Source organism: Magnolia sinica, chromosome 4 (genome assembly GCF_029962835.1).
Source record: "Magnolia sinica isolate HGM2019 chromosome 4, MsV1, whole genome shotgun sequence".
Taxonomy (NCBI): domain Eukaryota; kingdom Viridiplantae; phylum Streptophyta; class Magnoliopsida; order Magnoliales; family Magnoliaceae; genus Magnolia; species Magnolia sinica.
This window is the reverse complement of record NC_080576.1, coordinates 12,082,589-12,109,002: the sequence shown is the minus strand read 5'-3', so window position 1 is coordinate 12,109,002 and position 26,414 is coordinate 12,082,589. Positions and strand designations below refer to the sequence as shown.

The window sequence follows — 26,414 nt, the reverse complement described above, 5'->3', positions numbered from 1 at the left end:
TGAATGGATCAGTCTGATTATTGCATAAGGTATTATTCATGGTGGGCCAACCTTTGGACGGATACGATTCATTGACAATCAAGGATGATGACTTATTGGTCAACTAGTTGGATCGAGATCTTCCCATGCAACTAATTGCAATGTAAACGGGAGGACCCAAACCTGGACTCTCTGGTACAGGTGGGCCAGAATAGAATCCATGCGAAGAGGCAGAAACATCCTCACTCTGAGGAAAGCGAATGGAGTAGTCGATGACTTAGCAAGGATGGGCAGCGAGTCCCTGATTGCTAGGACTTTGGACAGGGTGACCGACCTTCCAGCTTCGGTCCGTGGAGAGCTGTTTCTGGAACGGCTGGGCTTAATTGGGTCAGCTTAGAGACTCAACCGCAAGCTCTTAGGCTGGCTGGTGTAGTCTGATAGGTGGCCCAATGCGTTTTAGTGCCTCCGGGCTGCCCGAATGGGCTCACTCCCTATTGTACAGCCCCTGATTTGTGAATAAAAATTTTTTCTTCAAGGAAAAAAAAAAAAAAAAAAACCTAGTTGCACTGTAAACTCAAGCACCCAAAATGAAGAAAGAAGATTTACAGATAGTGGGCAAAACTCTTTCAATCAAATCATCAAATGCCTAAAACTAAATTTACATAGAGAGATTACTTGCGTTGCAAACCCCTCACTAATCTCCTACTTGTAACCTAAGTCAATATTAATTGGATTTGAATAATTTTGTGTGTGGAGATCTCATTTCGCGGAGCCTCCTTTCTTCCGAAAGCTGTTTGGCAAACCTGTACAAAAAAGGTGGAAAAAACCGTTAGTTCCGGATGATTAAAATTAATAAAATTAATGATACGTGCACACTGGGGTTTTATGTTTTCACCTTTTGAGAACTTCTTCATTGGTGCCTTCATTCTTGACAGGTTCGAAGATACCCGTCTCCAAATTCACCCTCGAAACTGGTTTCTTCAATAACTCTTTGCTGATCTTTACAAGATTATCTAAGTTTTCCTTGGTCGCAAAGTCAAGGGATGAAACTGTCCCGCTTAATGTATCATCCTAGCATCCCATTCAAGCAAATTGTTAGGCAAAAGCAACAACGGCAATTAGAAAGTCCCCGATCAAAGAAAACATGAACACTTACTTGAATCCGAAGGTAGTTAGATTCGGAATGAAGGGCTTGAAAGAGAACTGATATGTGGATGTCAACCATATCGGCACTTGCCTGAGTAAACACATCCACCAACGGAGTGGAACCGCCGCTAAGCAACCATCCCATAACTCCCCACTTGCTCGCCTGGCTCGCACTGTACTTCTCATCCATCTTCATTGATCCAGTTCCCAGCGAGATGACTAGAAATCTACCATAGTCCATTGGTTTGATTGGGAAGAAATCTGGGTTCCCTCGGAAAACCTGCCTTGTAACTTCACCCATGGCCACCAATGCCTAAAACAATGGTTTAGAAGTTGTTTTAGGGTTTGGTCTTTTAATGTTGAAAATGCAAAGAACATGCAGAAGTCAAGGTAAGTATCCAACGGTGGTGAGGTTTACCGGATTATTAGCAGCAACACCACCATCGATGAGGTTGAATTCCCTTACGTTCCCTTGAGAATCTTTGGTTTCAAAACAGTGGGTGGGAAGGTAAGTTGGAGCTGCGGATGTGCCGATGCAGATATCTGAGAGTTCCGCATCCAAATATGGTTTCGATTTTACCTGTACAACGAAGAAAAACATGGTAAGGGTGAGCAGCAATAAACAAACCCTAGATGTGAAGGTTAGAGAAGAAACAAAGGCCAAGAAAACCCTAAACTCACGGTATGAAAAAAACCCAGGATTGTCTTATAGAAAAGGGAAGATATGGAGAATATATCAGTTTGGGAAAATGATGGAGAACCTCATAGGTGGAGAAGATGGTGGGCTGCAGCTTCTTGATGTCGAAAGTTGGAATGATGGCGTGTGTCAAGGTCTGGTGCAACCGTGTCTTTCCTAGCTTTTCTCTGCAAAGGCCATGAAGATACTTGCCATTGTATTTGGGTCCTGATATTGCTTTGAACATCTTAACAGCTGAAGAAAACGGGCCTCTACGGTTGAAAGAAACACAATGAAGAACGTGTTAGTGAATTGCAATTCAATGCCACCGTGGAAACTGTTATTTTTTTATTGATGCTGCCATAGCACCTGCATTGTGGGAAGATCTTCGGGCAGTGAGTAAGGTAGAAGTCCTTGATATCTTTGGCAGCAAACAAAGGACGGTTATTCTCGTTAGGTGTGGTTAACATGGCGGTTACAAGGCCACCCGTGCTCGTCCCTGCAATCACATCAAAATAGTCTGCAAGTCTCACATCCTCACCATCCAGCTCCTGATCCAAAAACACTCATTGACATAAAAAAAAAAAAAAATGAAATCATGGATTTCAGAAAATAATAAATGTACAAATATTATAATTCAGTAAACATGTGATTCTTGTATTAAGGTCGCGTTTTGGATGCATAAATGAATTGAAGTGCAAACCTTCAATTTAAGTCAATAAGAAATAGCAAAAATTATGATGCTTCCAAGTAACCAAAATGAGGAAGTTGGCCGTAGATTGTAGTTACACTCCTTTCAAAGTAGCGGACAGCCTGGCTCGTATGGGCAGCACCACTAAAATCGATAGGATATTCACAGTCGCCTCAGATCTTTCACCCCTTATTAGAGGGCAATTAGTTTTGGACCGAACGGGCCTAGGCTCGGTTAGGGGAAGTTTTTAGGATTTTTCTTTCTTGTTGGACCAGTGAAGGCCTTACGATAGGCTGGCCCCTTTTGTGGAGGAGGTCCGGCCCAAATGTGTAGTTCGATGTAAATAATTTTTTCAATCTGAAATACAATTCAATTATTATAAATAATAAAAAAAAGTCCCATCTTGAAAGTAACGTAATTGGATCCGAGACCCTCAATATGAAGGCTAAGGAATAGTGATTTGATTCTATAGTGCATCCAAACGCTGCCTAAGCTTCATAGTGTAATGAGTTAGGATTTTCCAATAATATAGATTACTTGAAGCTGAGACTCCAGGAAGCTTAGAATGGTTGCTGGAATGATTCCTCTGATTCCTCCTCCATCGATGCTGAGAATGGTGATTAGGTCTCCAAAAGTTGGGGGCTGGATATGATTGATTATGGAGGTTGCTCGTTCCATGGAAGATTGGGAAGGACAGTTTCGATCGAAACTTTATAGAGAATGAGGAAATTTAAGGAGGGTGCGAATAAGGCAACTGCGTGAAAATAAGGAATAGAACAGATGATGAATGTAATTGTTGCTTGAACGGGTACTTATAGGCATTACTGGAGGGGCAAACTACTCTGATTCTTTGATAATCACACTTATAGGATAAAGTTTTTATCCTATAGCATTGTTGGATTTTGACGTGACTTATAGGCTGCAGTATAATTTCTCCGACATATGGATTATATACGGATGTCCTGTTCTGCCAGTCCACTGTATTGTTTCAGGATCGTGCCGCCCTCTCCCCTGTTTTTTCTTTCCTTAAGGGCAGCTGGTCGCTGTCCTGCCCTTGGCGGTTTCCTGTTATCCTTTTCTCATCCGCTGGGCCTTTTTGTTCTTTTAGAGTTTAGCATACGATAGGTGGGGGCCTGATCCTTTTTTGTTCGGGCCCGCCTGAATGGTTGTACATCCCCTGCTTCTTTCCATAAAATTTTCCTTTAAAAAAAAATAATAATAAAAATAAAAATACTGGCCACCTCACAAATGATTCAAACTCTAACAGAGTCTTTGAATCTACCAAAGACAATGAAAGCTTCCTAAGCTTCCTGGTGTGAGAAGCGTAGGTGAGGATTAGGGAGAGTTAGGTGAACTTTAATGTAAGTTCAATGGTTACAGGAATCAGTGGGCTAGCTAGTGCAGCAGTCCTACTAAACTATGAGGATAACATTCAAATTAGCTCGATGCCATCGTTTAAAGATAGGGTTGATCTTCAAATTCAATTACTTTCCATATATTTAATTATTTAAGCACGCATGTGGGTGATTTTGGGTGAATCACATGCCTTGTGGAGGCACGGTGCAAAATGATGCATACATTGCCGTGATGCATACGTGGCCACGGCGCATATTGTGTAGGATTGTGTTGCAGCCCAGTGAATCCAAAATAATAATAATAATAATAATAATAATAATAATAATAATAGTAATAATAATCCAAAAACAGCAACTTGGGGAAAGATGTCGGGAAGGAGGGATTTGACCGATCATTCCGATGGGACCAAAGTAATATTTAGCAACAACGTGTGGTGCAACGCCGCCCTTGCGCAGACAGCACAGTGCAGGCTGCAGGAACAACGAGTGATACGCCACAACAATGATGTGCAAGTGAAATGCAACTTTTAAATTTGATTTGGTTAGATTTTATTATTTTATCAATAGAAAGTTTCATTCATGAAGGAAATAATTGCATATATAGGACTACAATTTATAAAAAAAAAAAAAAAAAAAAAAAACCAACTACTAGGTTGCAAAATAAGGTCATTCCGTCTAAATAATTATCATATATATTTTTTAATCTAAGTAATTATACTTAACTTTCAATAGTCAGCATTGTAACACTGTGCTCCTTTGTACACTTTTCTTCCGATCTTAATATGCAATGGTTCGGTCAAATAATTCTTTATGGCCAACGGAAGCGGATGCTGTGGTGTGTTGACGTCACCTAGTTCTGTGACCCCACCATGATGTATGTATTATATCCACACCTTTCATAGGACGCGGGTTTCCTGCGAAAGCCTCTCGCAAGAAGTTCCTGCACAAGGATTTTGCGTGGAACCCACCGAGATGTTTGTGTAAAATCCACCCCGTCCATTCGTTTTGAGAGATCATTTTAGGATGTGAGACCAAAAAATAGATTTATATAGCACTCATATGGGCCACACGAGAGGAAACATTGGGTATTCAGTGAGAACCATTGAATCATTATTTTGGCCGTAAAAGTTCTATATCAAGCTATATTTTTGGTGTTTTCACTTCATCACATTCAGAATGATATTATAAACGGTTTGGATAGCGTATAAACATTAAGATGGAGTCCAGGAAGGTTTCAACGGTGGAAATTTCTTTCACCAATTTTCCCTCTGGTGTGACCCACTTGAGTTTTGCATCCACCTAATTTTTGGTCCGACGTCTTAAAATGAGCTCTCAAAACTGATGGATGGAATGAATTTCTATCATACATTGCAGTGGGCCCCACCCAGCATACTTGCGCAGGAACTTCCTGCGAAAGGCTTTCGCAGGAAATCCGCGTCCCCTTTCATACATTTTCGAGGGAAACGGATTGGCTACTCCCCCTGACACCAGCCCCGGAGTTGGTGGTCGGTGCTCTGTGGGCCCCATCATGATGTATATGTTTCATCGATTCAGTTAATCCATTTTTAAATATCATTTTATGTTTATTTCTCAAAAATGAGAGGGATATAAATCTCAAGTGGATCACACCACAGGAAAACAATAGTGATTGGATATCCATCATTTAAATCCTCCTAAGGCCCTCTGTACTGTTTATTTGACATCCAATCCGTTGATTAGGTCATAAATACCTAGATGAAGGGAGAAAACAAAGATCAACTTGATCCAATACTTTTATGGCTCCCAAAAAGTTTTTAACGGTCGAAGTTCATTCAACACAGTTTCCTGTAATGTGTTCCACTTGAGACTGGGATATACCTCATTTTTTGTGTATCAGCATAAATTGATCTAGAAAAATAGATGGACGGAATGGATGAAACACATACATCATGGTGGGCCCACAGAGCACCGACCACCAGCTCCGGGGCTGGTGTCAGGAGGAGCAGCCAATCCGTTTCCATTTTCGAGATCATTTAAGGGCATAGGCACGAAAACGAGTCGGATCGAAACCTGTAGTGAACCACACAACATGAAACAGTGGGGATTGAGCACCTACCATTGAAAACTTCTTGGGGCCACGGAAGTTTTGGATGAAACTCTTCTCCCTTCGTCCAGGTCTGTGGGACTTTATGAACAGGTTGGATGGCAAATAAACGATAGGCGCTACAAAGGTTTCAATGTTGGGTATCATTTTCCCACTGCTTTCTGTGGTGTGGTCCACTTGAGCTTTGGATATGCCTCACTTTTGGACCTACAATAAATTGATCTCGAAAATGGGATGGACGGTGTGGATATAGCACATACATTAGGGTGATACCCACAGAACTTTGGGACGTCAACACACCACCCATGTGATACACCACGCAATCAGTTTCCATGATCAACAGAGGTTGATGACTTTGTCAAAGTCAAAAGGAGCGGACTTGAATGAATCCCATTTGACTTGAACAATCATCAATCTTTACACCCACCCTTTGAACTTTTCCTTCGTTATACATGCTTACAAAATAGAACAAAGTAGAAAAGATGGGTGTAAACAGCAGCTCCGGCAGAAATTAAGGTAAAATGTTACGAGTTTTCAAAGCAAAACTAATTTCTATGGGTGTAAATTTTTCATCGTGAATTTGCGTTTTTCTAATTTCTTAAACCAGTACACGTGCCAATATGGAACATGTGTTAGATAGGATCTTTCCATCAAGTGGGTTACATTATTTGTATCTTCAGGCCTAAAAGTCAAGTTATATATCTTCCACCTCAGGTGGGCTGCAACTTTCTTTTTGTTTTTTTAGAGAGGTGGGAGCACACTGCTATAACTAATTTATTTATAAAATTGGATATTATATCTAAGCTAGGTAGTAGTAATGTTTTAATTACAGAATCTTTTTACACGTTTGTCGAGATTTGAAATAATCTCTTTGATTTTGCTTCAATGTAATTATCCGTATTTGAGCTCATCCGATTTGTATTTATACACCATATTGTATTGAAAAATACAAGAAATATTAATAAAAAATATTATTATTATTTTCCAAATTCATCTTTCTTCTCATTCTTTGAAATTTATCACCAGGCAGGGCACAAATCGCACTCTCCACCAGGCTATACAAACTCATCCAACACTAAAACGCACCCCAATACAGCCAAGACCAAGCAGTCTCCTCTTGCCAGATCTCCAACTATTCTCAGTACATACAACATTGTCCAACCTTAGATGTGTAAAATCAGAGGAAACAAAGAAATGCATCACATCCAATGACTAAAAGAAACTGATTAGCACCAACAAATGAACCCAATTCCGGCATTGTCCATAGCCATTTGCCCTCTCACTTCTCTTGGAAAATCCCACCTTTCTTAAAAATCATTTCTCCACTACCACTATCTCAATTTGAGCCAAGCCATTTACCATCACTACACCAAAATCATGAATTTGCGACGGACTAGATGCGTCGCAAAACGAAATTAATAACGAACTTGGTCTGTAATACCCCGTACTTTTCAGTACTCTGAGTGTTACCATTTGAGTCAAACCTAGGATGAACACATGATAAAACACATGTAACCTATAACTTACACCATGCTTGATTACTCATGATCCACCTTTAGATGACCGACCCCTTATGTCTCAATGTAGGATTACATCGACGCTAACCAGTTGACCCACAATCCAAATCCAGCCATTGAGGCATGGATATTACACCTAAACACCTCGATATCAGCCTATAAACTCAATTGTGCATTAATCTAATCATTAAGAACAATTTTCATTCATTGATTAGACCATCCATCCGTTACGTTTCAAGATGGACCATCACTTCTTCTCCAAACTCACATTTTTGGAGTGACACATTTTTGGAGTGACAATCACGATGAGACATTAGACAATGCTTAACTAAGCCAACGGAACCATACATGAGATCTAACTCATTAGATCTACCGTTCATCATGTCCACTATATCTGGTGAAATAAATCACCACTTGAATGCACTGATTTAGGATTAAATCAAGCTCTAAAGTCCACTTAGATGTCTACTCGGACCATTCAAACCGCCAACAAATGATTGGAAAAAGATCTGACTGTCAAATCTCCAATGATCGCCAGATATCGTCATTTAGATATACAATCCCATTAATATGGCCCACCTGAGTTTCTAATTTTCGTCATATTTGGTCCGATCGTCATATCACGGACCTAAAACCCGTTGGACGGAGTAGATTTCCCAAAACAGCACAATGGACCCCACATTTGTGTGCATGTGCATCAAGGGAAGTGCACTGGATGGAAAATCCAGTTAATCGGGCGCTGACCCGATGGAAATAAAAAAAAAAAAGAGAGATTTTCTCTCATTTCATTCCTGCCGAAACTAATTCAAACGGACAACCATCCATGATTTTAAATATTGGCCCACCATCACTAGCCATTGCAATGATCTGAACTGTCCATCTAATGAATCACCCTTGCCTGACCAAACCTTGATTGATTTCACATCTCGGTACACGTGTGCATGCCCACGACCTTGGGTGCAAGTTGGCTAGTGCGTGCGGCTCGGCTTAAAAAATGGGAATTGTGTTCGTTGAGCTGCCAGCCTAGCGATTTAAGACAGCTCAGTTCATCTCATCTCAGCCTTCCATTACAAACAATCCCAACCGTCCTTTTCAACCTCCTTTTAGGGTTTCCATAACATAAAAGGTAGAAAGAATCTTGCCGTATTTGTGCTGGCTCGATCTCGAACGTTCCTTAGCTTCCAAAAGCCTCATTGGTGTATCTGATATGTCCATCCTAGGGCAACATCAAGACTATCCCGCTGCCATCACGAGTTCTTGCACGAGATATCGGCAACTTGCCAAAAAGAGCTGCAAGCAAAGATCTTATGCACCACCAAGTTTCGTGATTATCCACCCAAAAGGTGGGTCCCAGAATGGTCAAGAAGCCCATATGATCCATCCAATGGAAGTGGATCATCAGATGGGGCCCGGGATAAGAAACCGCCATGATCAGGCCGGTCATCTTCCTCAATCAACCAAAGAACCCAACATCACAAAGTGGGCCCCATTGACCGATCTGAGGCAGTCATCCAGTGGACCCTGTTGCCAAAAGTCTATCGCAAACGTTAGATTTCCTCCATGCATGCAAGCCAGATCTTGAGCTTTGTATGTAAGCTCTCTCATTAGAGCAAACACTCATAACTAATCCTGTGATTAGTTGGTACGTCCGAATCTTCCAGAAAGGAATTAAAAGAACCTTTAAAAGGCTGAATTTTAGCGTAACCTTTCCGAAAAAGGGAAAGGAAAAAAAGAGAGAGAGGGAGAATGCGTCGTTTGCCATACCGCAATGGGTTGAGTTGACTCGGTCCGAGTCTGGGCCAAGTTCAGACGTGTTTTGATTGAGGGAGAGAGAAAGAGGAAGAAGAAAAGAAGGAGAATCAGAAAGAGAAGGATAAGAGAGGCGATGTTGCTGCTTTGTATTGACTCGAACCAAATCCACCGACTCGCTGTCGAGTCACCATTCCAACTGGGTCGACTCGCTGTGTCTCGGGCACTGGTCGGGGTGGTTTGGGTCGAGTCCAGACCCATTCACGTGGAGAGAGAGAGAGAGAGAGAGAGAGAGAGAGAGAGAGAGAGAGAGAGAGAGAGAGAGAGAGAGAGAGAGAGACTGCCACTCGAAACCACACCAAGCCGAGATGTGCTGCATAAGACTGCTGGAGCGGATCCAGCTCATTGCTGAGTCAAGCTTGACTTAGGACCTGGTCGAGCTCGAGCTGGGTTCTGAGTTTAAAAGTGTTCCGGCAAAAGGGAAGGAGAATGAAAGAAAGAAAAGGAGAAAAATCAGAGAGAGAGAGAGAGAGAGAGGTGTCATGTGCCGTCCTCCATTGTTGCATCAAGTCAAGACGTGACTCGGTTGAGTCGTTGCAAGTCGTGTCGTATCAACTCTAGTTGCTGGGCACTGGCAGCAGAGAAATAGACAAGGAAGAAGGAACGGAAAAAGAAACGAAAGGGAATGATAAAGAAGGGAGTTGTAATACAAATGTGTTGAGGGCTTAACTCGATGTCAAGTTTTGACGGATCAACTCACTGAGTCGAACTGTCTTGCAGGTCTGGTTTGATAATCAGCTATTATTAAACATCTCAGAGAAACATGGGAGAAAGAGAGAGAATGTTAGAGAGGAAGGAAGAGAAGAAATGAAGGAAAGAGGAGGAAAGAAGAGATTGTAGTAGGATTTGTTTCACTGACTCGACTCGACTGGTTCAACCCGGTCAGGACCCTGTTCTAGGGGATTCTCAACCTCAGCTATTGAATCCTCTTCCATCAATGGGGCAACTTCATTTATTACGGTATCAGCTCAACCTCAAATTGAGTAGCGTCTAGTTAGTACATTAATAAACTTCCATTGTTAGGTTGTTGAGTCATTATCCTTCTAACTCGATGGCTCACACATATAGTTGAGTTTCACAATAAGGTGAGTTAATGTTCACCTTTTGTTGTCATTTTTATAAAAATTTTTATTATTTTTTATTATGATGTTATTATTATCATTAGAATAATTAGTATGCTATTAACATTATTATCATTCTCATTATTAGATAATATTGTCATTTCCATTTTGGCTTAGTATAATTATTAATATTAGTTCTTATTAAATTTTTATTTTATCATTATTAATTTTATTATCATTTATAACATTTATTAAACTCTTAGTTTTATGATATTAGATATCATTGGGAAATTAATACTAATTCGCAAACTATCATTAATAATGTTATTTTATTCTTTGTGCAAAAGTTAGAGTTCAAGTTCTAAAACCTACACTTAGATTTAGATTGTTAGATAAAGCCTAAAAATTTACGTAATCCAAACCTTAAGCTTTAATCCTAACCATATAAATTTGGTTACGTTATAATTAATCTAACTGCTCAAAATATTGTAATTTTGTTAGATCTTGATCTTAGGGCATTTACGATTAACTCTAGCATCATCAGGAGACGCACCAACTCTTAAAAGGTGAGGATCACCCTTCGAGCTTTTCTATATCATGATAGTTAGCTTCGTTTATTCTTCTTTGCACATTCATATCATTGGTTGTTTAAATGGTGAATTTCTCTTATTGATTTTGGTCCTTTATAGATGATTGATGGATTAGATTTAAATTTAAATATTTGAAAGTATAATGAAATTTAATTACCTCTGTCATAGGTTAAGATGAACATTTTACATGTGTAAGTGCCATTGAAATTATACATGACTCATTTTACTACTTGCGATTACTTGATAGTAACTTTGGAAGTTCTCGAACTAGTGGCCACCTTATTTAATAGATTAAATGGAACATCTGTTGTGGAATTACCATCTGTGCCTATGTGGTTTTTGGGGATAATCTCATTTTTTATCATGTCCTTGGGACGGATTATTTGCCCTTGCAGTTTTGATATGGAATATTTGTCCATATAGCTTTGACGGGTCATTTTTGTACGTCTTTACGATGGTAAGTTTCACTTTTTGGACAATGATTGGCCACTAGTTGGAGAGATTCCCTTTGAAATATCATACTTGTTAGATCCCACTAAGTTGTTAGCCTATACGGGATGTCAAACTTTTATAGTGGCCTTAAGTTTACATAAATTGGTTGGTTGCAACTGGAATAATAATGGCTAGGCTAATCATGCATTTCATAGCATGCGGACTTTATCGGGTGGTCGATACAAGACATGGAGTTTTCTTGGGTCACTATGGGCTGTACCGTAGAGTATTTTACCTAGTGATCCTAAGTTTTCGTTACGTGCATTCGACTACCATGGGCCGTCCTTTATGCATGGGCTTTTCCAGATGCCTAGTCCTCCTTAGGGCGTACCTTTGAGTACTTTTCCGGAAGACTAGTTCACCTTAGGTGTCCTCGTTGTATAGTCTTTTCCAGGTGGCTAGTTCTTCTTAGGCGTACCTTTAAGTACTTTTTCAGGTGACTAGTTCTCCCTAGGCGACCTTTTGCCAGCTGGATGTGTATCCCCAGGTCTGTGTGCATGTGCATGCATCCATGCATTTAAACAAGATTATCTTTGTGGAATTTATCTGATGAATGCGTATCTGATAAATCTTATCTAATTTTAATGATAATCATTGTGGAATATTTGTTATACACCGTTCATGATAACTATTCTTAATTATCTTGATGATATGATAAATCTTGGGGGTTATACCTCACTGGGATAGCCATTGACGCTATCAAACCGTATTCAGTATGTAGGGCACGTAGATGATGTACGAGTTGTCTCTAGTGTGTCACCTGGAGGGATCAATGACTATGCAGCTCTAGTTTATAGTTTACTTTTATTATTTGTTTGTTCAATTTTTAGTTTTGAGACATTGGTTTGTATAAGTTTACGGGCAACCACTCGAATATTTGATTTTGTATATTTGGACTCCCTCTTATACTTGATTTGCTTCTATCCCGCTAGATTACTAACTCTGATATATATATATATATATATATATATATATATATATATGTCTGTAGAATTTGTATATCTTTAAAGGTTAACACTCGGGTTCTTGGAAAATGAGTAATGTACTCGGGTTTCGATAACCGGGGTGTTACATGGTCGGTCGCAAATGAACAGCGGATTCTATCCGTCGTTGAACTATGGCAAAACCCACATGAATTCGTCATTATAAATTTTTTCAACGGATATGGTTGGTCGCTGATCTTAAGAGAAGCGACGGACCTCATTTATGTTGATTTGTGGGCTAGTAGGGGCCGCCTGGGGGTTGTGTTGCAAGTTTCGAGTTCAAGGCTTGTAATGTGGTTTTTTTTTTTTTTTTTTTTTTTTGCTTTCTTCTCTGTCCTTCCTTATAATAGGCCACCTCTTGGTCCTTTTTTCTGAGAAACTATGGCAAAACCCACATGAAAATCTTTTGGATTTAAAAAAAAAAAAAAAAACATGTTCAAAAATTAGCAACGGATTTGATCCAGCGCTAAAATTTCTGCAAATAAAATAAAAATTGGTTTTTGTTTTTTTTGTTTTGTTTTGTTTTGTTTTGTTTTTTTTTTTAAAAAATCTGTTACACCTGATAGTCATCCAAAAAAAAATCACACGATTGTTTAATAAGAATCCCATTCTCAAAAATAAAAAAATTGGACCGAATATGAAACTGGACTAAATATCATTTTGGGTGTGTTTGGATGATTAGTTGGCCTGAATAGAAAACCGAACTAAATATAATGTAAATATCCAAAATTGAAGTGTGGTAGCATTGCCATCTTACCATTTAAGCATGTCAAACATGCATTAATTACTAACATATCTATTGTATTATTGTCGAGGGACTCCCTCAAGTTCAAAGAATATGCTGGAATCTAGTAGCTATACTTACCAGCCCCATATCATTATGATCGTACTTTTTAGCTTCTTAATGATGTGATTAGAAGTCCAAATTACATAACCAAAGCAAACACTCTATTGACAAACCTCCATGAATGTATGAATTCTATCGAATTTTGATTTTCTCGTTTGGGTATGCAAAACTCATTCACAAATCCCTATAGAGCAGCTAATCCATGAATTAATGATAAGGTTGAATTGATGAAAAGTGTCATGGCTTACATCTCATAATACGTACTGACACAAAAGATACATTTCAATAAGATTATTGCTTGAAGGATCATATTTTTCTAACATGTTCTCATGTTGGCTTGATTGAAAATCTCAAATGATGAAGTTGGAAAAGAAAAATAAAAACCTAACAAACTCGTTTAATTGGTTTTAATGTTATTCTATTCAATTTTAACCATAAAAGGATTTCCAACTAAGACAATTGATTTATCTTGTTTTTCATTAATTTGTGATGATGTTGATTTAATTTAATTTGAAAGTTATCTAAATGCCATCAATGGGTTGATTCTTGATGACACAAAGACTGGAGGCGGTCCAATTTGACAATTGATTCATACACCACATTAACATACGCTTCCAATTCTAAATATAATCCTAATTTTCTAAAATTAGTTAGCTTTGCTAAGCAATCATATATTCAATTCCATGTCCTCACGCATCTTACCGTCATGGCACCGTACTTTCACATGTGACTGTATCTATATATTTGGATGGGCTCTTGCTCTCAGAATCTAGTTTAATAGTCTTTGGAGGTGTCATGTATGCTTTATAGGCATCTCAAACCAGTGTGCCTTATGTCTATTTTTCACATGTTCTAAGGTAGACAACCACGTTTAAGGTTTTGATCGTGTGTACGTTCTAGGCTTCCCGATGAGGAACATGTCTTTCACAAATAGGTATTTGTGATTCTTACCATCTATATTTTGCTGCGAGTAACCTTCTGACTTTGCTTTCGTCAAGTGTGCCGATATGTGGTGGCATCCCACTTGTGCATTTAGTTGTGGATCTAGCTAATTTTTGGCCTTATATAGGGCCTAACATAGAGGATAATACCTCTTAGAAGGAGCATATTTTAATTACATATATTATACGGAGGGCCCAAAGACTTGGGAGTGTTTTATAATATCTGTGAAACAGTTGTTGCAAAGGATTCCTGCCCCTCTTTTCCTCTCACAGGCTAGCATTTTCACAGATGTCCTAATACCCGTTATGACGGCTAATGGAGTGCATGTTGGATTGTATATAAGTGTAACGGCCGTTGTCGAGGACTTGTAGCATTGAAAGACTGACTGGTATTGCTTACTCTTCTGCCCCCTTCTTCTACCTCGGTGTCCCTCTTGCCAAAGGTAGAGCCCGCCCAGCCTCCTTTCATCCCCTTCTTGAGAAAATCCACTCCAGGATCTCAGGTTGGAAGGCCCGCTTCCTTAGTCAGGCTGCCAGAACAACTCTTATCAAGCATGTCCTCTCCAGTATCCCCATCCATATTCTCGCGATGGTTGATGTTCCAATTAAGACGCTGCAGACCCTGGAATCCAAGCTCACAGACTTCTTTTGGGGGTGGTCTGAAGGGAGAAAAAAATTCCACTGGGTAAGTTGGAGGCGTATTACTTACCCCACTAAGGAGGGTGGGCTCGGCATAAAACCCTTAAGAGAAATCTTAGCTGCCCTGAGGCTTAAGCGGGCCTGGACCATCTTCTTCGCCCATAAGAACAATCTTTGGGTGAAATTCATGAGATCCAAATACATGATCAACAACTCCCGTGAATCCGCTAGTCAGCGCAACACTGATTCCCCAGTGTGGAAAGGTATTAGGAAGCTTCTCCATCTCGTCGAAGACAACTCCCGTCTTTTGCTGGGAGACGGCCAGCAATGTCTAGAATGATAACTGGACAGGCTTGGGGCCCCTCAAAAGATGGCTTCCAGCCACTACCCCTCTGCTTCTTCAGAATCTTTGGATAAAGGATTTCATTGGTCCTCTTGACCCTATTGCTCCTCTCCCCAACCTGCTGCCTGACTCGGTGCGCACCCATGTTATTGCTGAAGGGATTGCGTTAAACTCAGGCGACGACCATGCTGTCTGGATGGGAGAAAAGTCAGGCAATTTTTTCGTTAGATCAACGTGGGAGCTCTCTCGCCTCCATGGTCACGATCGCAATTGGGCCAGGTGGACGTGACACCCCCACATCCCTCCAAAGGTTGCTGTTAATTTTCTACTGGAAAGTTCTGAACAATGCCATCCCTGTGGACTCCAACGTCAAGAAGAAGGGCATGCATCTAGCCTCTGGTTGTGTCTGTTATAACAACATCTCCCCCTTTGAGGAATCCATGGACCATCTCTTTGTGGTTGGCGACCTAGCGTCTTCCCTATGGTCCCATTTCTCCTCTGTTCTTTTGATGGCCCTCCTCCCTAACCAATCGGCTGGCCTGAGAACCTCACAATGGTGGTCTATGGCCAAGGACTCCTCCCTTCTGGGCATCCTTAGAGGACTCACCCCGACCCTGATTCTCTGGGAAATGTGGACCGCTAGGAATGCCCTCCGCTTTGAAGGGGCCCGCTTCGATCCTTCCCAAGCCATTCACAAGGTCCGATCTTGGCTCTTTCACATATCAAGCGCTTTTCCCCTTCCCCCAACCAAGAACCAGGTCGATAGGGAAGTGGTGAAGGATCTCCGGCTCGCTCCTCCAGCTGGCTCTCGCATATCCGTATCTTACGTCAAATGGGAAAAACCCCTCAGGGGCGTCGTCCAGGGGAAACCTCGGCCCTTCCGGCAGTGGGGGAGTTTGTAGGGATGACAAAGGAATTTTTCAGTTTGCCTTCGCTAAAGGGTATGGCGTCGGATCTAGTTTCCAGGCGGAAATGAAAGCGGTTGTTCACGGTCTCTCCATCTGCATTGAACAAGGTTTCTCCAAAATTGAGGTTAAGAGCGACTCCCTATCTGTGGTGAATATTTTTTCCAAAGCTACCACCCATCCTTGGTATGTGATTTACTGGAAATACCAATTTGACTGTATTAGTTCTGCGGGTGATATTTCCATAAGGTACATCCCTCGTGAGGCTAACAGGGTGGCTGACAGTCTAGCCCGCTGGGGTAGTAACAATCAGCAGAATAAGATTTTTCGGGTGCCTTCTGATCTCCTCCCGCCCCTTTTCCGTGGGGAGCTCGTCCTTGATAGGATAGGGATTGGCATGGTGCGCACGTCATAGGTTTTTTTCTTTCCCTTTCTCCTTAATATGATAGGAGGGTCTCTTTGCCTACCCCTCCCGAATGTGCAACATCTCTCCCGGGGTCTCATGGTTTTTTGGTCTGAGCCCCATCGGTTTTATACATGTTCTTCTCTTCAATGAAAATAGTGGCATGATGCCCACTCCCCCAAAATAATAATAATAATAATAAAAAAAAAAAATGCAACGGCCATTGCATTCGTAAACCGTTTTAAAGCCATAACAACGTGACTGATGATTTGAACCATCCATATTTTTATTACTTATGATGGGTATGTTTCTGTTAATACGAACAAGCAAGCTGGGTGTCATTCAGATTTTTGTGAAAGTGGTGGGCAGCAGTTGAGATCTGGATTAAACTCTCGTCAGAAAAAGCACCAGGGGGAAGCAGACCTGTTAACCTTGGAGGTAGGTTCCCAGGGTGAAGAGGAACTGGTTTAGTAGATTGCCATCATATACCCAGCCACAGTTACCTGCCATCTCTTCGGTGGGTCTTCCCATCTCTACAGGACATGCAGAAATTGAGAAAAGCGATAAGGTGCCGTTAACAGAGATTCAGCTAAATTCACGAGAAGGGACTCTCATTCCCTCGCCCATGTCTGATCCTGTGAGCAACATAGCTAAATCCACTGACAAGGAAAACAGCTCAATAGCTGAAGATATATTTGGGGTGAACAAAGTTGAGACACAATGCCTAATGGAGCTAGAGGCGGCCCCAGAAACTGCAGGTAGGATGCGAGATAAGGTGACAGCTGAATTAGAGATTGATCTATCTCCCTATTTTATGGCAGATAATGTAACCTCTAGATAAACATTAGGTAATCTGGATATGGTGTTTGGTAGCCCGGTGGCGCCTTAGTGTTTGGTTCAGGATCAAGATCAGCACAAGGATCAGAGTGGTGTTTCTGACGAATTCTGGAACCTGATTCTAGATGGTAATCAGTCTCAAAAGGACCCACAGTTGTTTGATAAAGAAGGATCAATAAGGAAGTTCAAAAGGCACAGAATTCTCTATGAGAAAGGAAATTGGACGTCAAGGCTTCGACAATTAAAGAGGAGGGCCGTGAATACCGGTTGTGTGATGGATGGATAAGATCCTTGCATGGAATGTCCAAGGTATTGGCAACCAACGGACACTTTGAACTGCAAAGAGGCTTATTAGGAAAAATGATCCTTGTATAGTGGCTCTTCTTGAGCCTATGCTGGGTGATGAGAAGCGGATTAGAACGGGTCTGGCTTTGGGTCTTCACTCCTCCTCAAATGGTTCGGAGGGTGGAAAGATTTGGATTTTCTTCAAGTCGGTTGTTTCTTGCTCGGTTCTATTCAAGTCTGACCAATGTCTTTCCATTTTGGTAGATATGCAGAACTGCTCTCTCCCCCTGCATATTACTTTCGTCTATGCTAGGTGTGTCAGGATATTAAGGAGAGCGCTCTGGTCGGACTCGGTTGCTCTCTCCTCTTCGATGCAAGGTCCATGGACCGTTTGTGGCGACTTCAACGCAATGGTTAATGATTCTGAAAGGAGAAGTAGGAGGGTTGTGGACAGGGCATCCTCTACTGAATTTGCAGATGCCATCCATGCTGCGGGTCTCCAAGATGCGGGGTTTTCTGGCAGTAGGTTTTCTTGGAACAACAATCAGGCAGGTTCCTCCCGTGTTTGGGCTAGGCTCGACCACGCTTTTATCAATGTTCATTGGTCTATGGTTTTCCCACAGTTTCTGGTCTCCCATTTGCCCCGTACTCAATCTGACCACGCGCCCTTTCTTCTCAGTTTTCCATTGCGACAGAATGGGGGGCCAAAACCTTTCCGTTTTCAAAGGATGTGGACGCAGCATGAGTCCTTTTTGCTGGTGGTTAAATCAGCCTGGGAGAAGGTGGAGTCTGCTCATCCTATGTATAACGTGTTGGCGAAGCTTAAGCAGGTGAAACTTGACCTTAAACATTGGAATAAGGAGGTGTTTGGTAACATCTTTGAGCAGATAAAGACGGCGGAAAGGGACATGTGTGATCTAGAGAACAAGTTGCTTCAAGTCTCAAGTTCGGTGGAGCAGTCCAGCAGAATTCAGCAGCAACTCAGTTCAACTTCCGACCGGTTAGCTTCTTTGGAACTGATGGAGGAGATTTTTTGGAAGCAGAAATGGCGGGTGGATTGGCTGACAGAGGGTGATAAAAACACGAAGTTTTTCCATACCACTGCAACGGAGAGACAACGTAGAGCGCTTATCCATCCGGTGGAATTGGATACCAGCCACATAATGGAGGACCAGGAGGAGTTGAAGGCTGCAGCGGCGGCTCGTTTCCAACAAATTTTCAGTGCAGCTGATTGTCAGATGGATTATAATCTGCTCCAATGCATTCCTAATATCGTCACCCCGGCTCAAAATGAGAGCTTACTAGCTCCCCCCTCCATGTTGGAAGTGCACGCAGTGGTCCAATCCATGCCAATTGACAGTGCGGCAAGTCCTAATGGGTTTTCTGCTAGTTTTTTCATCTCGTGCTGGAATGTGATTGGCCAGGATATACATAACGCCATCTCTTTTATCTTCAAAGGTGGTAATATTCCGAGGTCAGCAACATCTTCATTCATTTGTCTTATTTTGAAATCAGCTTCTCCTAGGCGTTTTTTGGACTTCCGTCTGATCAGTTTATGTAACTGTTTCTACAAAGTTTTCTCTAAGATTGTTGTGGCCAGGCTTAGCACAATTCTTCCGACGTTGATTTCACTTAAGCAAGGGGCTTTTGTTCAAGGTTGAGCTATAGCAGAAAATATAGCCTTGGCACAGGAACTCTTCGAGGATTTGAACAAGCTAGTCCGCTGTGGGAATATAGTGTTAAAGCTTGATTTGGACAAGGCTTATGATAGAGTAAATTGGGACTTCTTGATTCTGGTGCTTGAACGGTTTGGTTTTTGCAAAGCCTGGATAAAGATCGTCAAAAAATGTTGGGTGAATAGTTGGTTTTCAGTTCTGATAAATGAGGAGATGACAGGCTTTTTCAAATCATCGAGGGGATTACGGCAAGGAGATCCAATTTCGCCAAGTCTATTCATTCTTTCAGCTGAGGTCATGAGCAAGAGTCTGAAATGCATGATCAACCAGCAGGTTTGTCGTCTTTTCGCGCTTCGTAGAGGGTGTCCTGTTGTCTCACATTTGCTATATGCGGATGACACCCTCATCTTCACAAATGGGGGCAAGCGGTCGCTTCAGGCTTTGAAGAACTTCTTGGATTCCTTTCAAGCTTCCTCGGGTCAGAGTATAAATTTGCGAAAATGTTCTTTTTTCTGTTCCACTAAGCTCTCAAGTCACTGAATCAGGGTTATAGAGGAAATCCTTGGGATTGCGAAAGTGTCATCCACGTTCTCGTACATGGGTGTCCCTTTGGTGCAAGGAAGGCTAAAATCTTCTCATTTCCATCCGCTGGTTGACATACTTGTGGGGCGTACTAATGGGTGGAAGGCTCAAATCTTATAGCAGGCCGGGAGAGCAATTTTGGTTAAGAATGTGCTAACAAGTATTCCGGTGCACACAATGGCGGCAGTTCGTGTTCCTATGAAGGTGTTGACCTCAATTAAGAAGCAAATGGCAAAGTTTTTCAGGTGATGGACAGAAGGGAAAGAAAAATGTCATTGGAAGACCTGGAAAGTGCTGGCTTCGCCTAAGGAAGAGGGTGGAATCGGGATTAGAAGGCTTACGGACATCATGACAGCCTTTCAGCTCAAAATGGCATGGGTAATCAGGTTTGGGAGGGAAATTAATGTCTGGAAGTACTTCATGGCGGCCAAGTACCATCTAGATTTAAGTCCCACCTTGTCGGATCAGCCTACACGCCTGTCCTCTCCTTTATGGAAGTGGATTTTGGACCTCATCCCATTCGTCGATTCCCGAGTGCTATGGCAAATCGGTGATGGTAAGTGTAATTTCTGGCAGACGAACTGGACAGGTTTAGGGCTGCTTTCGCTGCTCATTCAACCTGAGGTGCTTGTCGAATTGCAAGACCTGGAGGTGTGTAACGTGCTTGGCCCGGTGGGTCCCTTCCCCCCCTCTTCTGCGTGGCTCCTCCTCCCTCAGGGTGTGATTGATCAGATTTTTCACGCCAGTTTCTGCATTGGAGGGGATTCGGACACGCCAATCTGGCCTTTCACCCTAGATGGGGATTTTTCTATTAGATCTGCTTGGGCATTGAGTAAAATCCAGCGTCCGAGTCAGAGTTGGTCTCGGTGGGTGTCGCATGCTAAACTCCCGCCCAAAATGTCATTGCTTGTTTAGAAAGTCTTACAGAGAGCGGTCCCGGTTGACTGTGCAGTGCAGTCTCGAGGCGTTCAGCTTGCTTCCAGATGTGTCTGTTGCACCTTGCAAGGTTCTCAAGTTCCCTCTATTCATGCACAAGAATCGGCTCTTCATTTATTCATTGCAAGCAAGTTAGCACAGCGAGTGTGGTATGAGATCGATAGGGATTTTCAGATTGCTGTCATGGAGGCTTTGTCGATTGAAGCTCGGCTTCAACAGTGGTGGGCGGTGGTCTTGTCAAAGCCAAGGAGAAGTCTAATCCAGATGCTTACGCCTTGCATCATCCTTTGGGAGATTTGGAAAGCTCGAAATGCAGCGACATTTGATTTGGCAGTGGTGTCCGCGGAGTCAGTTTCTGGTAAAATCAGGTGGTGGATGGCTCGTATTTCTGGCTCAACGGCAGGTGCCTGTAAAGCTACCGTGGGTAGACAGTGCCGTCAGCAGTTATCTCAGGCGCATTCTGGTTTTGATTTTGGGGGACGAGCCTTCGTAGTGAAGTGGGAGAGGCCTCCGCATGGTTAGATTAAGGTAAATGTGGATGGTTCCGCTCGTGGAAATCCGAGTAGATCTGGTGGGGGCAGAATTAGTCGAGATGAAATGGGTGATCTCATTTTTGCTTTTTTGGTAGGCTATGGTGTTGGAACGAACACGGTGGCAGAGTTACGTGCGGTTCACGATGGCCTATTCCATGCTCGCCAAAGGGGCATGTCCCATATCATCATTGAATCCGACTCTAGATAAGTGATTGATATGCTCAATGGTGTGGTTAAGCCAGGTTGGAAATGGAAAGCTTGGATCTTCAGGAATAACCAGCTGCGAACGCGGGGTCGTGTTATGTTCGTGCATGTCCTGAGGGAAGGAAACTCTCCGGCACTGATCTCATGGCCCGGCATGGGAGTGGTTCCCAATCCTTTTCTTATTTCGATACGTATGCTATCTTCCCCATCAGGTTAGAGGTTCTATTTTTTTCAATAAAGTTGGTCTCGGTTTGATTAATTCCTTGTAAAGATTTTCTTTCCGTGTGCAGTTAGTTTCTCAGGATAGGCACCTGTTTTTTTGCCTTGGGGTGCCCGAATGTACAGACCGTCTCTATCAATGAAATGGATACAGATCTTTGAAAAAAAAGTTATATAGCATAGAATCCACAACATGGATGGCTCCGATGATTGGACCACTTGCAGCATGTGGGACCCAATGGCGGCCACACACTCCTGCTATGCCAGAGGCACATGGATTTTTGCCTCCATATAGTGTTCCGCACACATGGATCTTGTGTACAATATTGATCCAAACCATGCAACCTGTGGGCCCCGCTGTTGATTGAACACCGTCCAAAATGGCCTTGATCCGACCATGCTAATCATCTAACTAATGAAGTTTCTCTCACCGACTGTGAGGCACTGGCAATCATCTTTTAGTGTACGCTGGTGCTCGGATAAAGGGTTGGGATCCTGCCAACAGTATGATTTTTGGTCCATGGCCCATCTTGGACTTGATGAATGGTTCTGATCTGGCTCGCAAGCACCATGGGTGCGATAATGGCAAGGAACAGCACCTCTTATGCTGCAAGAATCATTGGATCAGATAATTTTCTTTAATTACCGTACACAAGATACACTTCATAAAAAACAAATTACATTAATAAACGAAAGGATTGTAACGATAGGTGGTCCATTTACAATTTTAATTCATGGCCATTGGATTTGAAAGATTTGGTATGAGGTGATCTCATCTCCCTAATTTTCTTTTCATCTGAAAGCTGTTTGGCAAATCTGTTGAGAATAGCATAAAAAAGGATTAGTGCCGATAATTGGAAATAATCACAGCAACAATAAGAAAACGCCATAGGAAATTTATATGTTCCACCTTCTGAGTACTTGTTCATTCGTTCCTTCGTTTTCGACAGCTTCAAAAACACCTGTCTCCAAATTCACCCTCGAAACTGGTTTCTTCAACAGCCCCTCGCCAATCTTCACAAGATCTTCTAAGTTTTCCTTGGTTGCCATGTCGATGGATGACACAGTCCCGCTTAATGTATCATCCTATAGGATTCAGTCAAGTGCATCATCCTTAGCTTAAGGAGCAGAGAATGCACATCCTAATCATCATTTATGCAAATGCATGCATATACACGAGTCAGGAAGCGTTTGCACTTACTTGAATCCGAATGTAGTTACATTCTGAATGGAGGGCTTGAAAAATCACAGACAGGTGAATGCCAACCATATCAGCGCTTGATTGAGTGAAAACATCCACAAATGGAGTCGAACCGCTACTTAGCAACCAGCCCAGAACCCCCCACTTGCTTGTGCGACTTGCATTGTATTTGTTCTCCTTCTTTGGTGAACCAGTTCCTATTGAGATAACTAGGAACCGTCGGTAATCCATGGGTTTGATAGGAGAGAAATCTGGGTTCCCTTTGAAAACCTCCTTTGTGACTTCACCAATGGCAACCAATGCCTGGAACCTCATTTTAGACTTCAATTAGCGAAGAAGAAATGCATGTTTAGGGTTTTTGTTATCTTAATATCCAGTTGTCAAATTATTTGAATGTGTTTACCGGATTATTAGCCGCGACACCACCATCAATTAGGTTGAATTCTCTCACCTTCCCTTGAGAATCTTTGGTTTCAAAATAATGGGCAGGAAGATACGTTGGAGCCGCAGATGTACCAATGCATATATCTGAGAGCAGTGCATCCAAGGATGGGTTTGATTTTACCTATATAAGAAGAAAAATAATTACAGTAAGGTTTTTTTTTTTTTTTTTTTGGAAAAGGGCCTTAGCCCTAAATTCATTGATCTGAAACTTTACAATCATTCAGGAGGCCCCAACAAAAAAGGAGGCGGCTGCACCTATCATATACCTCAAGATACACCTGGACCAAAGAAAAGAGAAAAAACCTGCACAAAGGGCTAGAAAAAAGGAAGGATGACAGAAACCTAAATACCAAAATCTGACCATCATAAACCTCTGATGGAACCAATCCCTGAATTGTCTAGGACTAATTACAGTAAGGTTGTGTACATGACTAATTACAGTAAGGTTGTGTACACCGAACCCTAATTGTAAAACAAAACAAGGGAGGAAAACCCTAGTTTGGTGTTAGGGTGTCAGTAAAATGTGGATTGACTATGAGAAACCTAGTTTGTTGCAGGTAAAATGAGAGTTTTAAGCCAGATTTTTCCAATGATAATTGAACTTCACTGGATTTGATACCGAATTGCTAGAGTAGTGTGCAACATAGTGTGTGGTCCTTTGGACATCATGGAATTACCAGTCAATTGTATATTTCTCTAACATGAAACATTAAGATCAAAACACATTGGGATGAATGAGACTAAAAAATATCAACCCTAGGAATCATCTTGAAAATGAAAATAGAAAAAGAAAATTCAGCGAATGGAAATGAAGAACCTCATAAGTGGAGAAGATGGCAGGCTGGAGCTGCTTGATATCGAAAGTTGGAATAACGATGTTTGCCAAGGTCTGGTGCAACTTCGTTTTTCCTAGTTTTTCCCTTACAAGTCCATGAAGATACTTGCCGTTGTATCTTGGTCCCATTAATTCTTTGATTATCATTGCAAGCGAGGAAAATGGCCCTCTACATAAATACACATCAGAGAACATTTGGGTCGAGTGTTGTACAAAACCACCAATTGAAATTACTACATCTTCTATCATCACCACTCCTACCTGTATTGTGGGAAGATTTTAGGACAGTGATTGAGGTAGAAGGCCTTGATATCCTTGGCTGCAAACAAGGGACGATTGATTTCATTCGGCACAGCCAACATGGCAGTCATAAGGCCACCTGTGCTTGTACCGGCGATCACATCGAAATAGTCTGCAAGTCTTGCATCCTCACCATCCATCTCCTGTTCCATGAAACTTCTTTGAAATTAAGGCTAAGAAATCAATGGTTTTAAGAAAATTATACCTAATTGCCCTATCACAGTAATTCAAACTATAAGTTGCCTAGGTTAAACTTGATTAGCATCTGTTGGCGAGTTTGGATTTCATTAAAGATATATTCTACCTGGAGTAGTGACTCGAGGAAGCAGAGAATGGTTGCTGGGATTATTCCTCTTATGCCGCCTCCATCAATGCTTAAAATGGTTATTAGGTTTCCGTAAGTTGCAGGTTGGATTGATAACATTCGTTCCATAACAGAAAGAAAAAAAAAATTAAAAAAAAAATAGCAGAAAATAAAACCTCAACTAGCCAAATGTAGGGATTGAAGGGAGGGTGCGAACAAGGTTGTAAATGAAAATAAAGGAAAACAAAATTCGGAATGATGGATTTGATGTTGTGCGAAGGAGTATTAATAGCATTGAGTTTAGGCAGGAAAACGCTGCCATTCCACACGCACGCGGAAACACTATTATCTTCAAATCCGTTTGCCAACATGCTTCTCATATTCTTATCGGAATATTTAATCTCTAATTAAGGACTGTTGTGGGTAGGATTATCTAAGAAGCTAAACCTAACTGCAAATTTCAATCCAATGGTTATAGAAATCAACGTGCCTAGATTGGATAATCAAGTGGGCCAACAGTGTGGTCTACACATGAGGTTTTCTTTAGTCAATCCTATTTTAGGTAACAGTTAGTTGTTTACTAAACATATGTACGTACATGCGCGTGTGGTAAGGTGGTTATACCTTTTTCTTTTTTTCTTTTTTAACGAGAGAATTTTATTGAATCTTTAAGGCAACTATACATACGCAAGCAATACATTCAAGCAAACCCATAGTATTGAGGGATATTGAAGGGCTTATTCTAGAATGAGGCTAGGGTTTTGACAAGGGTTCTCATGTCTGTAAGTTCATATAATCTCTTGTATAATTCATCTAATCTCCTGAATAAGTTCATCTAATGTCTTATATATATATATATATATAAACTAAATTCTCTACGTTTTCCTTCGAAATAAAAAATAAAAAATTCAAGCAAACCCTTAGTAACCAAAAGGAGGCCGAGCAAGCCTATACCTACCATTCATGGGGTGTCAACGAAATATTATGCACACGACCTATGAAATGATGTGTTAGAGTTTAGGTTTAGGCTCGTTCCATAACGCTTGCGTCTGGAGCCTTGTGCTTATCCAAGCCAAGCACACGTGTCGATGTGAACACGTGTACCAAATTTAAAATTACAATGTGGGTTGGAAACAGTGTACAGGAAACTAGAAGAGAACTCTCTTTTTTTACTCTCTCACATTTCAATGGAGATTTTTTATTTGCTTTTACGGCGGGTTATTGGTCTGGCACCAACAACCGAGCAGAGCTGAGGGTAGTGTATGATGGCCTCCAGTTGGCCCAAAGCAGGGGGTATAGTAGCATCGAATTAGAATTGGACTCTAAGTTCGTGGTTGACGTCCTTTTGGGGGAGTCATCTTGTTCTTGGCATTGGAGTCACTGGGTGTCCAGAATTAATTCCCTTAGGAGCATTGGAAGGGTGTCGATCAAGCTCATTCATAGAGAAGGAAATGGCCCGGTTGATGGCTTGGCTCGTTTGAATTGTGCCTGCCAATCGTTTATTGTTTTTTATCAGGAGCGGGACCTCCCGGGTCAAGTTAGGGGTTCGATCTTCCTAGATAAGGTGGGCCTGGGTTCTATTTGAGTTTTCCCAGTGT

General features: G+C 41.6%; 3 protein-coding genes across 3 annotated transcripts; 1 reads left to right on the top strand and 2 right to left on the bottom strand.

Annotated features, from left to right (window-relative positions):
• Positions 1 to 703: 703 nt before the first annotated feature.
• Positions 704 to 3,170, bottom strand: LOC131244364 (patatin-like protein 2). The gene is made up of 7 exons (XM_058243984.1): positions 3,030 to 3,170; positions 2,171 to 2,352; positions 1,887 to 2,073; positions 1,544 to 1,705; positions 1,136 to 1,438; positions 875 to 1,050; positions 704 to 782 (listed from the first exon to the last, which is right to left on the bottom strand). The coding sequence occupies exons 1-7, from the start codon at positions 3,168 to 3,170 to the stop codon at positions 704 to 706; spliced, it is 1,230 nt and encodes a 409-aa protein (XP_058099967.1).
• Positions 3,171 to 16,124: 12,954 nt separating this feature from the next.
• LOC131244025 (uncharacterized) lies at positions 16,125 to 21,298 on the top strand. The gene is made up of 7 exons (XM_058243693.1): positions 16,125 to 16,457; positions 16,903 to 17,286; positions 17,362 to 17,563; positions 17,673 to 19,139; positions 19,251 to 19,736; positions 20,097 to 20,672; positions 20,793 to 21,298. Exons 1-7 carry the CDS (start codon positions 16,125 to 16,127, stop codon positions 21,296 to 21,298), a joined length of 3,954 nt encoding a protein of 1,317 aa, XP_058099676.1.
• Positions 21,299 to 22,444: 1,146 nt separating this feature from the next.
• On the bottom strand, positions 22,445 to 25,117 carry LOC131244362 (patatin-like protein 2). The gene is made up of 7 exons (XM_058243983.1): positions 24,817 to 25,117; positions 24,474 to 24,655; positions 24,195 to 24,381; positions 23,337 to 23,498; positions 22,934 to 23,236; positions 22,643 to 22,818; positions 22,445 to 22,548 (listed from the first exon to the last, which is right to left on the bottom strand). Exons 1-7 carry the CDS (start codon positions 24,943 to 24,945, stop codon positions 22,452 to 22,454), a joined length of 1,236 nt encoding a protein of 411 aa, XP_058099966.1. The 5' UTR covers positions 24,946 to 25,117; the 3' UTR covers positions 22,445 to 22,451.
• Positions 25,118 to 26,414: the final 1,297 nt, after the last annotated feature.

What these genes read in the sequence shown, in the direction of transcription:
- LOC131244364 (XM_058243984.1), bottom strand. Translation starts at nt 3,170, where the DNA reads ATGGAACGAGCAACCTCCATAATCAATCATATCCAGCCCCCAACTTTT. An exon ending in GTGTTGCTGCTAATAATCCG is followed by an intron (nt 1,439 to 1,543) that starts GTAAACCTCACC and finishes CCATTGTTTTAG; the next exon opens with GCATTGGTGGCCATGGGTGA. An exon ending in AATGAAGAAGTTCTCAAAAG is followed by an intron (nt 783 to 874) that starts GTGAAAACATAA and finishes TTTTTTGTACAG; the next exon opens with GTTTGCCAAACAGCTTTCGG.
- LOC131244362 (XM_058243983.1), bottom strand. Translation starts at nt 24,945, where the DNA reads ATGGAACGAATGTTATCAATCCAACCTGCAACTTACGGAAACCTAATA. An exon ending in AAAATCTTCCCACAATACAG is followed by an intron (nt 24,382 to 24,473) that starts GTAGGAGTGGTG and finishes GTATTTATGTAG; the next exon opens with AGGGCCATTTTCCTCGCTTG. An exon ending in GTGTCGCGGCTAATAATCCG is followed by an intron (nt 23,237 to 23,336) that starts GTAAACACATTC and finishes ATGAGGTTCCAG; the next exon opens with GCATTGGTTGCCATTGGTGA.
- LOC131244025 (XM_058243693.1), top strand. Translation starts at nt 16,125, where the DNA reads ATGAAAGCGGTTGTTCACGGTCTCTCCATCTGCATTGAACAAGGTTTC. An exon ending in CCTATTTTATGGCAGATAAT is followed by an intron (nt 17,287 to 17,361) that starts GTAACCTCTAGA and finishes TGTTTGGTTCAG; the next exon opens with GATCAAGATCAGCACAAGGA. An exon ending in TAGATCTGCTTGGGCATTGA is followed by an intron (nt 20,673 to 20,792) that starts GTAAAATCCAGC and finishes TTGACTGTGCAG; the next exon opens with TGCAGTCTCGAGGCGTTCAG.